The sequence below is a fragment of the Theropithecus gelada genome, chromosome 4, assembly GCF_003255815.1.
Source record: "Theropithecus gelada isolate Dixy chromosome 4, Tgel_1.0, whole genome shotgun sequence".
In the NCBI taxonomy this organism is placed as follows: domain Eukaryota; kingdom Metazoa; phylum Chordata; class Mammalia; order Primates; family Cercopithecidae; genus Theropithecus; species Theropithecus gelada.
Genome location: NC_037671.1, coordinates 126,036,898 through 126,050,193, shown reverse-complemented (window position 1 = coordinate 126,050,193; position 13,296 = coordinate 126,036,898). Strand labels below are relative to the sequence as shown.

Below are 13,296 nucleotides of genomic sequence, written 5' to 3'. Positions count from 1 at the left end.
ACAGCAAAGAGGCCCGCTGAGACACTCCCAGCAACAGCATGAGCTCTAAACCCCAGGGAAATCCAAGGTGGAAGGCAAACATGGGGATCTAAATAACTCCAGTGTCCCCAGGAAGGCCCGGCCAGAGGGAAGGCTTTGACCCTCTCGACCTGGGCAGAAAGCTCTCCCAGAGCAGAGTTCTGGTCAATAAGACCTATAGCCCTGGTATAGAGTGCAAAGCTGCTGAGGAACAGGTACAGGAGTGCCCACTGCCCCTGCTGTCCAGTCAAATAATCAATTCACTGTCACAATAGAATACCTTGTAATAAACTGCGGGGTCCCCCTTTAGTGGTGTCATTAAATGGCAATACCACTTGAGGCTATATTTGCATTCACTGGAGAAGCGCTAGTATCTAAAGTTCATGTTTCTACAACAAGGCATCCGGTTTCTTGCTAAAAAGTAGTGATTTCTACCAGATGAAACTGGCTGGGCAGCTCTCCAATGGTTTAAACAATAGTTCACATCTTAAGTATGAAACCGTCAACGGCATCAGTCAAAAATTATATTAAAATAGAAGTGTTGTTTTCCATGTTCAAATCTGTGCATGACGTCAGAAAGGAGTTGATAAGATAACCACAAGGGGTAGTGATGCGTGCAATTTTTTTAATATTCATCATTTGACATTTTGGGATCTTGTGTGGGAGAAATAAGTGGGAGGCCAGAGGAAGACAGAAATCAATCAAATTTTAGGGGCTGACAAATGAAACCATGATCCCAGGAGGAAGATCATAAAAACATGACCCACTAATGAACACGTGAACAACAAAGTAAGGCAATTCAACATTAATTCGATACCCTGGGTAGCTTCTTGCTAATCCTGAAATTTAATTTTTGAATGGGAAATAAGTTATATCATTCAAAAATCAAAACATATAAAACGGAGTCACACTGAAACGTCTCCCCACAACTCTGGTTTTCCATCCCCCAGGGCCCCCTGTCCCTTCCACCTCCCTTCACTGCCCAGCAAGTGTGACATGAAGAGTTTCTTGGGTTTCTTCCCAGTTTCTTTATGCAATCACAAATACAAGTATATGCTTTTATTGTCCTTTCTAACACAAACATGTATGTATCCGAGTGTGTGTATGTATGTTGCTTACACCTCGCTTTTTCCACATAACAGTGTATCTCGAAGATCTTCTAGACATTCGTTTTCACTGCTGCAAATGTTATTTAACCAGGGCCCTACTCGTAGATAGGCCGTTAGATTGTTTCCAATGTCCTATTTCAAACAATACTGTACCATATTCATATCTTGTTAAGTCACTTTGCCTATGTGTGAGTATGTCTGAGGGATAAATATCTAGAAGCAGAATTATTGACTCAAGGGGTATATGCTTTTTTTTTTTTTTTTTTTTTTTGAGATGGAGTCTCTCTCTGTCGCCAGGTTGGAGTGCAGTGGCGTGATCTCAGCTCACTGCAACCTCCACCTCCTGGGTTCAAGGGATTCTCCTGCCTCAGCCTCCTAAGTAGCTGGGACTACAGGTGCATGCTACTGTGCCCAGCTAATTTTTGTATTTTTAGTAGAGAGGGGTTTTCACCATGTTGGCCAAGATAGTCTCGATCTCTTGACCTCGTGATCTACCCGCCTCAGCCTCCCAAAGTGCTGGGATTATAGGTGTGAGCCACCGCACCCGGCCAACATGCATTTTTAATATTGATGGATACTGCCAAATTGCCTTCTTCGGTAGCTACACCACTTGATACTCCCACCAGGAAGGTACAGAAGCACCTGCCTCCTCGTGGACTTGCCAACAGTGTGTTATGAAGTTTATGAATATTTGCAAATGTCACAGGTGCCATTTTTACAGGCGTTATTTTCAATTGCATTTCTCTTATCGTGAATAAGGCTGAGCATCTTTTCATGTTTTTAAAGAGCCATTTACTTCCCTTTCACTGTGATTTGTCTTGTTCATATCCTTCGACTATTTTTTTTATCAGGCTGTTCTTTTTTTTTAGTCATGTCTAAGAGCTCTTTTCTTAACCATTTCTAGGAACTCTTTATATATTAAGCAGGTTAGCACTATGCTGTGATAGGAGCTGTAAGTGTTTTCTCTAGGGCCACAATTCAAGTACAACATAATTGTTAACATGCTGTTGGAGCTTCTGGCATGCTATGGGACTTGGAGAAAGATAGGTGGAGAGGCAGGGGAGGCACCAGGGCCTGGACAGGAACATGCTAAGACCTGGCTTACAGGATTTGGGGCAATACCAAGGTGTTTCATTTTGTTTTTTGAATGTGGATTAACTTATCAATCTTTTCTTTACTTCTGGGTTTTTTGAGTCCCATTTAAAGGGTCTTCCCACTTCAAAGCTAGAAGGGAATTTCCTCATTTTTTTTTCTTTTTATGGTTTCCTTTTTTACATTTAAATATACATATAAATTTCACACTTAAATATACACATAAATATACATACATATGTACACATGTAATCCATTTGGAATTTATCCTGAAGGTCCACTGCATGGAATAACCTATTTTTACTTTTTTCTAGATGACTACTTAGTGTCCCCAAATCATTTATTCAGTAGTTTATCTTTGCTTCTCCTATATGAAATGACACTTTGAGCATCCTTTAGATTCCGCCATGTGTCTGCGTTTACTACTTTTCTGTTCTGTTGCATTCATTTGTTTACCTACCCACATGCCAGTACCACTTGTCTTCATTACTGAGGTTTTATAAGTAGGTCTTTAATCTGTCTTTAAAAATTAGATATATTTAATCATGAGAAGAAGAATATAGTCCTAAAAAGTCATGATGACTGATTAGACAACTTCTGGTCCTGGACACCAAGAAAATTTGAAATGTATATAACCCTGAGACACCAATACACTATGTAATTACCACATCCAGGAAGCCATAGTAACTAAGCTCTTTTTTGTTGCTGTTCTTTTTGTCTTTTGACGCAGGGTCTCCTTCCGTTGCCCAGGCTAGAGTGCAATGGTGTGATCATGGCTCACTGCAGCCTCAACCTCCTGGGCTATTTTTTTTTTTTTCTTTTTAGAAACAAGGTCTCACTATGTTAACTAGGCTGATCTAGAACTCCTGGGCTCAAGCAATACTCCCACCTCAGCCTCCCAAAGTGCTAGGATTACAGGAAAGAGCCGCCTCGCCCAGCCTTCGAGCCCTTTTGGATATCACTTTAGATGTTTATTTCAGAAGCTACTAAAATATAACACCGAAACACAAATTACATCCTATACAAATAACTACAACTTGAATTCTATATTATCATGCTGCTTTTTCCCATTCTGCACCAGCCTCCACCCGTCCCTGGAATGCAACTCTGCAGTTACCTGTTAGTCTGTGTTTTTCCAACAGAGTGAACTGCTCTTTATGCAAAACTGCTTCTTACACAGTACTTACCAACTTTTAAAAGGCCAAATACGCTTGTATTTTTATAAATAATTCATCATACTCAAACACGTCAGCCCTTCATAAGCAACACTTTCGCTTTGCTATGTAGAAATGTTTTCATCAAAGTAAAAAGCTTTTTATCACTGCCCCAGGAAATGCAGCTGAGGCATCCAGAACGCTCTAAACACTTATCTCCCTCCTTCCTGTCAACTCAGGGTGGCTGCTCCATGCCAAGCCATGCCCCAGCAGCTCGGGCACAAGAACACGCTGTGTTCACAGTAGCTCAGAAGCCCCGGTCACTGGTGCCAACGAGTGTATTTGGATCACATGAAAATATGATACATGAAGCAAAAATGAAGTTTCAAGTCATGCCGGCAAAATTTTACAATCACATTATTTATTTCATTATTTATTTCCCTTTAGGAAAATTAATCTTGTAAAGGACGATTTCAATCATATTCCCTCACTTAAGCGCCTTCACTATTTATTCATTCATTCAACTTATTTTGCTTGGCAACGTGCTAGGCACTGAGGTTAGGAAAATGAATGAAACACACTTCCCACCCGCAAGGAACATGTTGGCTAATAGGAGACAAACATGAAAGCAGACAATCGTAAGCACCAGCAAACAATGGAAGGAGGATGAGCGGACCATGACGAAGCCTGGGAGGATGCAAGGAAAAGGGGTTCCAGGGCACTGGTGGCAACTAAGAGGAAAGACTCGCAGTCAGGAGGACACCATGACACACGGCAGAAGCAGCAGCCATGCGCTAAATCACACTGCAGAAGTGGAGAGAGACAGTGGAAAGGCCAGAGAGCTGCAGGGCCTGAGAGCTCCACAGGAGCGAAGTGGGACCTCCGTCTCCATCCCGGGGCACAGCTTTCCCCACCATGCGTGCCTCTACCAGCGGCTCTCCAGATCGCCCCTCATCAGGTCTGGATCCCTCATGAGCCAGCAACTCCAGGACAGCAAGGCACAGCTCTGTCCTGGGTTTATATTGCCAGTGATGCAGATGGAAACCAATGAGCAGGAAACATGTGATAAATATCTGTATGTCATGGTATCTTCCCCATACCGTGCCCTCTGGCACCTCCCCACTCCTTCCCCCAATGCAAAGCTGGACTCAGTGCGTAAGGAAGACCTGATCCACCGTGTCAGCTTTCTCCATCCCTTCTTCTCTGCACAAAGCCCCCCAGCCATGAGATCATCCTACTCCAGGAGCCCTGACTTCCGGCTGCGCATCTTGCGCCTGGCACCTCTGTCCAGGTTCTCTCTCCTCTCTGGAACCTCACTCAGCTCCACATATCAAATACTCTTCCGCCCTCAAGACTCCACTCCAATTGGACTCTACCGGTCAACTTGCATCAAGATGCGTATCTGAATTGTGCGTACCTTTGTGTTTGGTATATTTTTTAAATGCAGAGTGTATTAACATTTACTCTGCCAGCCCTTACTCCGATCCCCCCTGCACACCGGTACTGCATGTCTTCCTAAACTATTAAATTAATGGCATTACTTTCCTTCTAAAACGTTCCCAGTCACTCCCACCATCCTCCTCATTGTCCTGTTCCTAGCATCCCAATTCCAGTCTCAGCAAGGCTGGGCCATCCCCTGGCAGCTGGCCTCCTGTTCTCCCCCACCCCACCCCACCCCTGCTTCCCCAGGCCCCACTCTCCTCCTCGGCTCATTCTCAGGTGGCCACAGTCCCGTCCAACTGGGAGAAATGGGGGCCAGAAGCTGGGGAAAGCACTGTGAATTTTCCACCTTCACAGCAGCGCCCACACTGGTTCCTTCCAAGGTTCCCTCTCTGAGGAAGAGGTTTCCTTCTAGCGTCCAAAGCCATCTCATGTCCCCCACATTCTACTCGTCCCGTTCTCTTTAAGGTTTGTTTCTACCTATCTTCCTAGTTCTTCAAGCTCCTTTTCTTCACCAAATCAACATTCCCAAGTCAATGCTCCATGCAGAAAAAGCCAGCATCTACCTGCCCATGGCTGAGGTTCAAACAGCCCCGTCTGCCATCCTCACCACACTGGCATCAGGTATTATCCATGCCACTCCACTGCAATCTCCCGACCAAGGCCACGGACGACCTCCTTGCTGCTGGAACTCACCTGCTCTCTGGAGCATCTGGCTTCTTTCCTCTTGAGGCTCGGCTTCTGAACTCCAGGGCGTGCTCCCTTCCATCTCCGGATCTCCCCGGGTCACTCCTCTCCAGGGTGCTCCATAGCTCTGCCTTCTTCTGTCCTATCCTCTGGCTTCTGCTCACTCCCACTATTCACTCCTGGTCTCCATTCACGATTGTGGCTTCAGCGACTACCTTGGTGTTGCACAGTCCAAATCTCTCTCTCTAATCCGGTTCATAGCACGGAATTCCAGAGGGCCATGCGTTCGTGTGTCAAACTTCAGCCAGGCACTTACATTGCACCCAGCTATGGTTCATTAACCAACTCCGTCTGTATTTCCCTCAGAGTCAAAATGTCAGAGGCATCTATATACTGTCCTTGGGGGCATCCAATCCCATGATTTTAGATGCTGTGACTGCAGTTTCTATGCTGCAGTCTTGAACGATTCTTTGGATCAAATCCTCCCAGGCTTTGTTTATCCAACTGCCTTCCTAGCATAGGCATCTCAGACTGAACACCACCAAATGCCACGCCTGGTTCCTTGCACACCCCACGTGCTCCTCCTCCAGGCTTCCCATCCCAATCCCAGTGAACGGCCCCACCATTTACCAAATCTTTCCAGCCAAAAACCCAGGCGTGGATTCTTGATTCCTCTCTCTCCCTTGACTCCCCATATCCAACCCACCTGCAGGTCTTACACACGCCGCCTCCAAACACCTCCTGAACCACTACGGCATTTTGCTTCTATTATCATCGCTGTGATCCCAGTCACCACTGCTCTTGTCTTGACTATGACGGTAGCTTCCATGGACTCCCTGTATCCATGACAGCTCCCTTGATTCATTCAGCCAGAATGAGCTTCTGAGATAATAAACCATGGATCACTCACCTGCTCAAAACCTCCCCAAAGTCTCTGCCTTCATCCAGAGTAAACTGCAGTTTTTTCCTCTGACTGCAAAGCCTTCATCCAGCCCATTTGCCACTTCACGTGCCACCGTCTGGTGGGCTCAGATCCAGCAGCACGGCCCTCATCTCGCATCTCTGCCTTGTGAGTCCCCTCTGCCTAGGGTGCTTTTCCCGATAACTGAATGGCCGATGACACCTTGTCATTCAGAGGCCATTTCTACTGCCCCTGTGAAGAGAGACCTGCACAGAACAAGGCAAGGAGCCACACAGCCGCACAGGCCACTCTCAGTGTGCATTCGCTGTGCAGCTCTCTTGGTATTTTTTGTTTCTGGTTCTTGTCTGTACCACCAGAGTGCGGGCACCATACAAGCAGAGACGATCCCTACTACCAAGGAGGCTGCTTAACACATAGTAGGTGCTCAATTCTCATACTTCCCATTCTGATATCTCTTTCTCTGGGCATGTAACTACTCCCATTCCAACCCAACACACACACACACACACACGCACACACACACACACACACCTTTCCAATCCAGAAACTAAGGAGTCAGATGTCTCCTGCCTTATCTAACCAGCCACCCAGATGTCTGATTAACTGCTACCTCCTGCTTGTATCTCTCCCGACCATTCATGTGCATGGCCCCGTCTCTGGTCCAACTCCCACCTCTTCTCACGTGCCAAGGACTCTGCCACCAAGATCAGCCCTCTCCCTCCAGTCACACAGAATCCTAGCTCCAGCACGGAGGGCATTCTTTCTACCTGTCTTCCATAGCTGTTTCTATACAGTCGTCTGAGGGGTCATTGTAAAGTATCCTTAGCTTAGCCTAAATAATCCTCTGTCCTGTCTTATCACCCGGGTCCCCAACCTACCACCTGTCCAGGCTGTTTTCCACCCTGCAACCTCAGAAGATCCTTTTCCCTTGGCTTCAGAAGGTCCTTCCCAGACTTCTCGCAAAACTAAGGCACTGCCTCTTCCCACCTTGTGAAACCTTTCCAGGACCTCCCAGTCAGAGGCCATCTGGTTCTCACTGTCTGCAGAGTGCCCTGCAGCCTGTCTGTGGGTAAGCGTGTCTGTGAACTCTCGTCCATCTCTCCCGTAAGCTGCGTGCTCCTCGAAATAACTGATATTGTCTCATACACCTCGGAATCCTGAGTCCGTAGAACAGAGGCTCATACAAAGGAAGCTTTCAAAGAGTGCTCGTCGATTTCTAGGTTTCTTGAAGACAGGCAACATGTTTGGTTCTGTTTAGATTTGTTTTGGCTTTCATCTTTGAATTTCCAACACAAGTATTTGAGTACCTTCTCTATGTGTGTCAGCCACTGTTAAGAGTCTCAGGGAAACAACCAAAAAGACACCTGCCCTCAGGCTCTCACGGAGCTTCCTTTCCAGAGAGGGAAGGCAGGCAATAAACAGATAAGCCAGTAAGTGAGCAAGATAATTTCAGCAAGTGGTGAGTGCTACAAAGAAAACAAGAGTACTGGATACCTTCTGCTTTCCTTGCAAGATTATGAGTTCCTCTGTCACTGTGGAGTTTTCCTTTAGGCAGACTTAGAGACATGATCAGCTGGAGGAGTCTAATTTACATTTTAAAAGGAAATTAAAATGTTTTGAATTACAACTAAGAGTTTTCCTTTTAAGGGAAAATACTCCGTTTTACATGAAAATTATTTTTTCTCTCAGATTGCATCAGCTGTTCTGAAACAAACAAAAATTAACAATGTATTCGTTGGTGAAATGTGCACCACACTATGTTTAACCTGCTTTATAGTAAACAAAATCCTAATATTTGCTTGACTATCTATTGCACTGAATTTTTTTTTCCTATTGGAGTGGAAAAAGTTTTACGTGCAGAAATTATCTAAGACTAATAGGCCGATTAGGATAGCAGATGACACCATCTTCTAAAGTTTCTACTGCTTCTCATTTGAATTTTCTCATGTACGTTTCTCAAAACTAAAAGTGCAATTTCTTGAAAATAAGCATTGATAACCTAAAGAATCCCACCAGTTTAAACAGCTCTGCCCTTTGGCCTTAAGTCCTTTCTGATTTCCCTACCAAAAAATAGGTCACCCTTCCACGGAGGACTGTGACACTCATGTCCACACCCTGGCTCTGTAGGAAAAAGTCACACCTTGCTTTGTTGGTCATCTTTGTAGGTGTCCATAGCTATATTTCAAGTCCTTTGAGGGACCTGTTATCATTATTTTAACCTCCCTCAAACAATTTACACTCAGTAGGTACTCAACAAGTGTCTATGAGTTGGCTGTTGGCTGATTTAGACCCATTTCTACTGCTGAGTGTTGTTCTTGCATTGTTCTGCGACCTCCATTTCCCTGAGCCCACAAACAGAAGTTAAAGGCGAAGTCTAGTGTAGTTTGTATGTGTTACACACATTTGCTCTTAAAAGAGATCGTATTTATCTCAGTTTGTTCAAGTGTTGGTCGCACGGTATCTTATGTCTCAAGAAACAGTAAGAGTGGTTACTGATGAGTGCAAAGCACATTTAAACTCCACAATTCCTGGGAACATACACACCTCCTGTTTTGAATATTTGGGAAATATACAACCAATTGTACTCTGAAGCTATCTGCAGTCTGCATTCACAATTTTAGTTTCCTAACTTTCTCGGTATCCTCCTTGACCAACCGGGGTTTTCCTTTGTCTATATCTCTTTATGTCATCAGAGTAGCTAACCAGGGAAACACAAACAGAGAGAGGTGCAGGTGTATTTGTGGCTTCTGACTCTTCTCCTTATTCACAGGTGTGCCTCAGAGTTTCTAATCTCGGCACGTCCTGCAGCCGTGTTACATCAGGGCAGCCACAGTGACCACTAGCGCAGACAATCTGGTCTAGACAAATGCCACTCACACTGGTTTGTCCCACGTTACTTCTCCTCTCTCCACTGCACAAGCAAACACTGGGCTCTCCAGACACAAGAGTATTTCCTACCCCAATGGCAACTTTGCTAACAATGAAGTATGAAGCTGGGTGCCTGAGGAAGAGCCCAGAGGTCAGCAATTAGAGGCAGATGGCAGGAGATGAGGTGAAGTCAGGAATGGCCTGATAAGGGCAGAGTAAGGGCACTGGGCATGGTGGCCACTGACCTCTGGACATTAATGTCAAACCTGCTTCTAGGGTACTCCATCTCTATTACTGGATGGCGAACACCTCCCACAGCAGCTTTGTGGCTTCTACTAGGCTTCTTTCTTTCTTTCTGTCTCTGGGGCCTGGGTCCTGGCAGTAGCTCTTACTAAGTGTTGTTTGGTGCATGAGTGAGCGAACCAGCCGGTCAGTGTGAAGAGCCAAAACGCAGAGCTAAAATGGACAGAAGCAGAGCTGGCATGTCATACCCTCTACACATGATTTGCTTTTGATGGTAATAAAAATAAAACCAGCATTCATACAAACTGTAACTGGACAAAACAGCCTTTGCATGACAACTTGCATATCACACCAACAGAAGATCAAACTGAAAGAAAAAAAAAAGGAATAACACTCAACAATTAGACACATTTGTATGCATTTGGGCATTTTTAAATTTTTAGGGAATCTAGAAATTCTTTTTCAAAAGACTGATTTTTTAAACGACAAATAGCACAAAAATCTGTCAAACGTCGGTACTTTAGCAGTTCAGACCAGTGGCTTGTCATGCAGCAACAGATAGAAATAAAGACCCAAAAAGTAGAGGTAAGAGTGTCAGAGCAGAAACTGGCTACTCTCCTTTAAGAATCCATCTATCCCCTTCCCAAGCTTGAGTGAAGTGGGTCTGATAATTGATTTTGTTTAAAAGTATCTTCTTGTTTACTACCTTAGTCATGTCCCAAATAAGACTGTCCTAACCTTTTGCTCCTGTTCAAGCCCAAAGCTACTGCTCAGGGCAGGGTATGGGGCAAGGAGGCCGCTCCTGAGTGTTCCCTAATGAGTATGGTTTCTCTGACGCACCAGCTTCTCCTGGCTGGGCCTTTCTGCAGAACAGACCCTTCTCCTCTCCAGGTATTGTCTTCCTAAAGGGAGAGCGTCCTAGGAATCCCAAGAGAACTCCACCCTCTAATCAGAGCTGCAGATCTCTCTTCCCCTCCAAAACATCCAGCATGGCCCTGAACACACGAGCCAACAGCAGTTCCAGCAGCACCAACAGAAGCCCCATCATTTCAGGACCAGGGGCTTTTTCCAGAAGCCTAGAATCCCGTGCCTCAGTAGCACCCTTTCCCCCAGAGCAGCTTGTCACTGCAAGGCAAAGCTGACTTCAACTCCCCACCCCAAATCAAAAGTCAACTGAGAAAAGTAGATGTTTATTTTTTTAAGAAAGAATTCACAAGCCCACCAGTTAGGGTACCGGGAGGAACCTCAGTCCTAGACCAGGCCTATAGGCTGATCCCAAAACCCCCGAAGAGGTGGTGGGGCCCCATCCTCTACCACCTTCAATGCGTGGCCAAGGGGCACTTCAGTAAGGAAAAGTGCTCCTACTGACCACATCTCTGGCCAACAGAGAAGGCCACATGCTCTGTCCATGCACACCCATCTCCACACCCCTTCCCCACCTAGACTGCAGCGGGGGTGGAAGGCAGACACCTGGGGGAGAACTTGGGGGTCAGCTGGGAGCACTTCACCCACGCCCGGCCAGCCAATCAAGTGAGAGCAGCGAGCCCTCACAGGTGTGCCAGAGGCTGCTGACCACGCGGCCGCCGTGGACTGGTCCATGCCCGGGAACCAGGGTTGCAAGGAGCGGCCGATCCTGGCGCGAATACGCTCGCCAGCCGGGGGAGTGCACCCCAATGGTGCCTGGGCGGGCGGTGAGCTTTGGCCGCAGGGAGGGGCTCGACCTCGGGTGCCCTGGAGACCCGGGTCGGCCAAAGCCTGGGAGTGAGCCGCAGTTGGGAGCGGGAAACCGAAACAGCAATCCTGGAAGAGCGTCGGCCCGGAGAAGGCGCCGCGGAAACGCGGCTCCTAAGCGAGACTCAGACAAAGGCTCGGGTGCGCACGCGGTGGACGGTGGCTCCGGAGCCGCGCTCTGGGCCGCGGGAAACCGCGCCCGCCCCGACTGGCGCCGGAGTCGCCCGGGGACCCATGGGCGCGACCTCCTGGACCAGGAGGTGCTCCCACCCGGCCCCGCCGCGGTCTTCCCGTCCTCACCCTGTTCGCCCTCCATCCGCGACCGCGACGCCCCCCTCCTCTGCGCACCGGGCGCCTCCTCTTTCCTCACCGTCTCCCGCCTGCCTGGTTCCTTCTGGCGAACCCCTACCTTGACTTTTCTGCTCAGTCTTGTCCCCCAACCCCGTGACACGCCTTCTACCACCTCTGCCCCAGCGCGCTCTCAGCCCCGCTCCCGCGGGTGGCGAGGAGGAGTGGCCACGCCACAGTGGGCCTGGGGGCGCATCCCGCCAGTCGGAGGCGGCGGCGCTTTTCTCTTCCACCCTAGCGACCTATTGTCCTTCCCTTTTTTCTACCAGCCCGGACCCCAGAGAAGCCCGGGACCAACAGGACGCGGCCCGGGGTGGGGATGCGTCCCCTGGGTGGAGGTGCACCCGTTTCCACCCCGCCAGTCCACGCTCTGGATGCTGGTCACTGCGAGGGGTGGGAGGCCGGGCGCCCACTCCGAGTCCCGGAGAACTGCGGTGCCTTCACAGTTGGAAACGTGGGGTTCCGAGGCCCTGGCCTCCCTCACCGCGGCTACAGGGACCCGGTGGGCTGGTCCCCCAAGTAGAAGGAAGCGCATCTGCTCCAGCCAAGTGGCCACAGGCTCAAGAGGGAGGAACCTAAGTGGTCACAAAGTTTAGAGTATAAATACGCGCCGGACGAGTGTGGCCAGAAACGCCACGAGGGGCGGAGAAGCAGCCGGCAGGTCCCGCTCGAAACGCCCAGCTCCCGCCGCCCTCCTGGGCCGCCCTTTCCCCGAGCGCACGCGAAGCCTGAGAAACCCCGGCGTCCCTGCGCGGCCGAAGCTCCCGCGCTTCGCCAGGGGCACCGGCTTCTCCCCTCCAGAGAAGCCCGCTGGGCGCTCCACGCCCAGGCACCGGCACCTCGCTCGACACCCGCTTCCCACCCAGCAGTCCAAGCCCCCCACCTGCCCCCTAGGGGATGAGGAGCCGCCCCACCACCGGGGAACAGGGAGCAGGCCACTTACTGGGGCTCAGGAAGCACTCAGTCAGCCTTCGGAAGCAGCTCGCATTATTAGAAGGTCCATCTTCCATGTCGGAGCCGAAGAGCAGCGCGGCCGCGGCGGCGAGGGCGAAGCCGGCGCCCTGGGGACGCCGCGGAGTTCGGCCGCCGCCGCCTGGGCCGGCGCCGGGGAAGCCGGGGGAGCCCGCGCGGCGGGCGGCCTGGCCGAGTGGGAGCCGGGGCGGCGGCGGCGGCCGGGGCCCTGCACGGGCTGGGAGCAGCAAGCCCTGGAGCGCAGGCGAGAGGAAGAGCCGCCGCCGCCCGCCGCCGCTGCCACCGCCGCCGCGGTGACTACTGCTGGTGGGGACGCTCAAGGGAGCTGCCTCTTGTCGTCCTCCTCCTCCTCCGCCAGCATCGCCGCCTCCTCCCGCCGCCGCCGCCGCCGCTGCGCCCTCCCTTCCTGGGAGACGCACGGGGAGGTGAAAGGCAGATGAGGAGGGGAGAAAAGAGGGAGGGGGCGGGGGGGGCGGCGGCCAGAAGTAAAAGGAAGATGGAGAGGAGGAGGGGACCCGGGAGGAGAAGGCGAGCGCCAAGGGAGCGCGGGCCGCGACCCAGCCGCAGCCGCCGCCGCGCGCAGAGAGGGCGCCGGGGCCCCCAGCTGGGCTGGCGCGGCCTGCGGAGGAGGGGGGCGGGCGCGGGGGCGCGGCGCGCTCGGCCCGGCCGCGGCCAGGCCACTCGGGGGCCAGGCCCGGGCCCGCCGCGCTCC

At 50.1% G+C, this 13,296-nt stretch overlaps 1 protein-coding gene across 7 annotated transcripts in view; it reads right to left on the bottom strand.

Annotated features, from left to right (window-relative positions):
• Window positions 1–12,913, bottom strand: part of PDE10A (phosphodiesterase 10A) — a 337,758-nt gene extending 324,845 nt beyond the window's left edge. Inside the window, exon 1 of one of the 7 annotated variants that reach the window (XM_025382246.1) lies at window positions 12,556–12,913. In XM_025382246.1, coding sequence (XP_025238031.1) covers window positions 12,556–12,622 — 67 coding nt within the window. In that variant the 5' untranslated portion in view covers window positions 12,623–12,913. Of the gene's footprint in view, window positions 1–5,509; window positions 6,031–10,271; window positions 10,372–11,564; window positions 11,678–12,555 lie in introns of those variants that run through there. The other 6 variants (XM_025382247.1, XM_025382251.1, XM_025382249.1 and 3 more) reach the window with 6 other exon arrangements.
• Window positions 12,914–13,296: the final 383 nt, after the last annotated feature.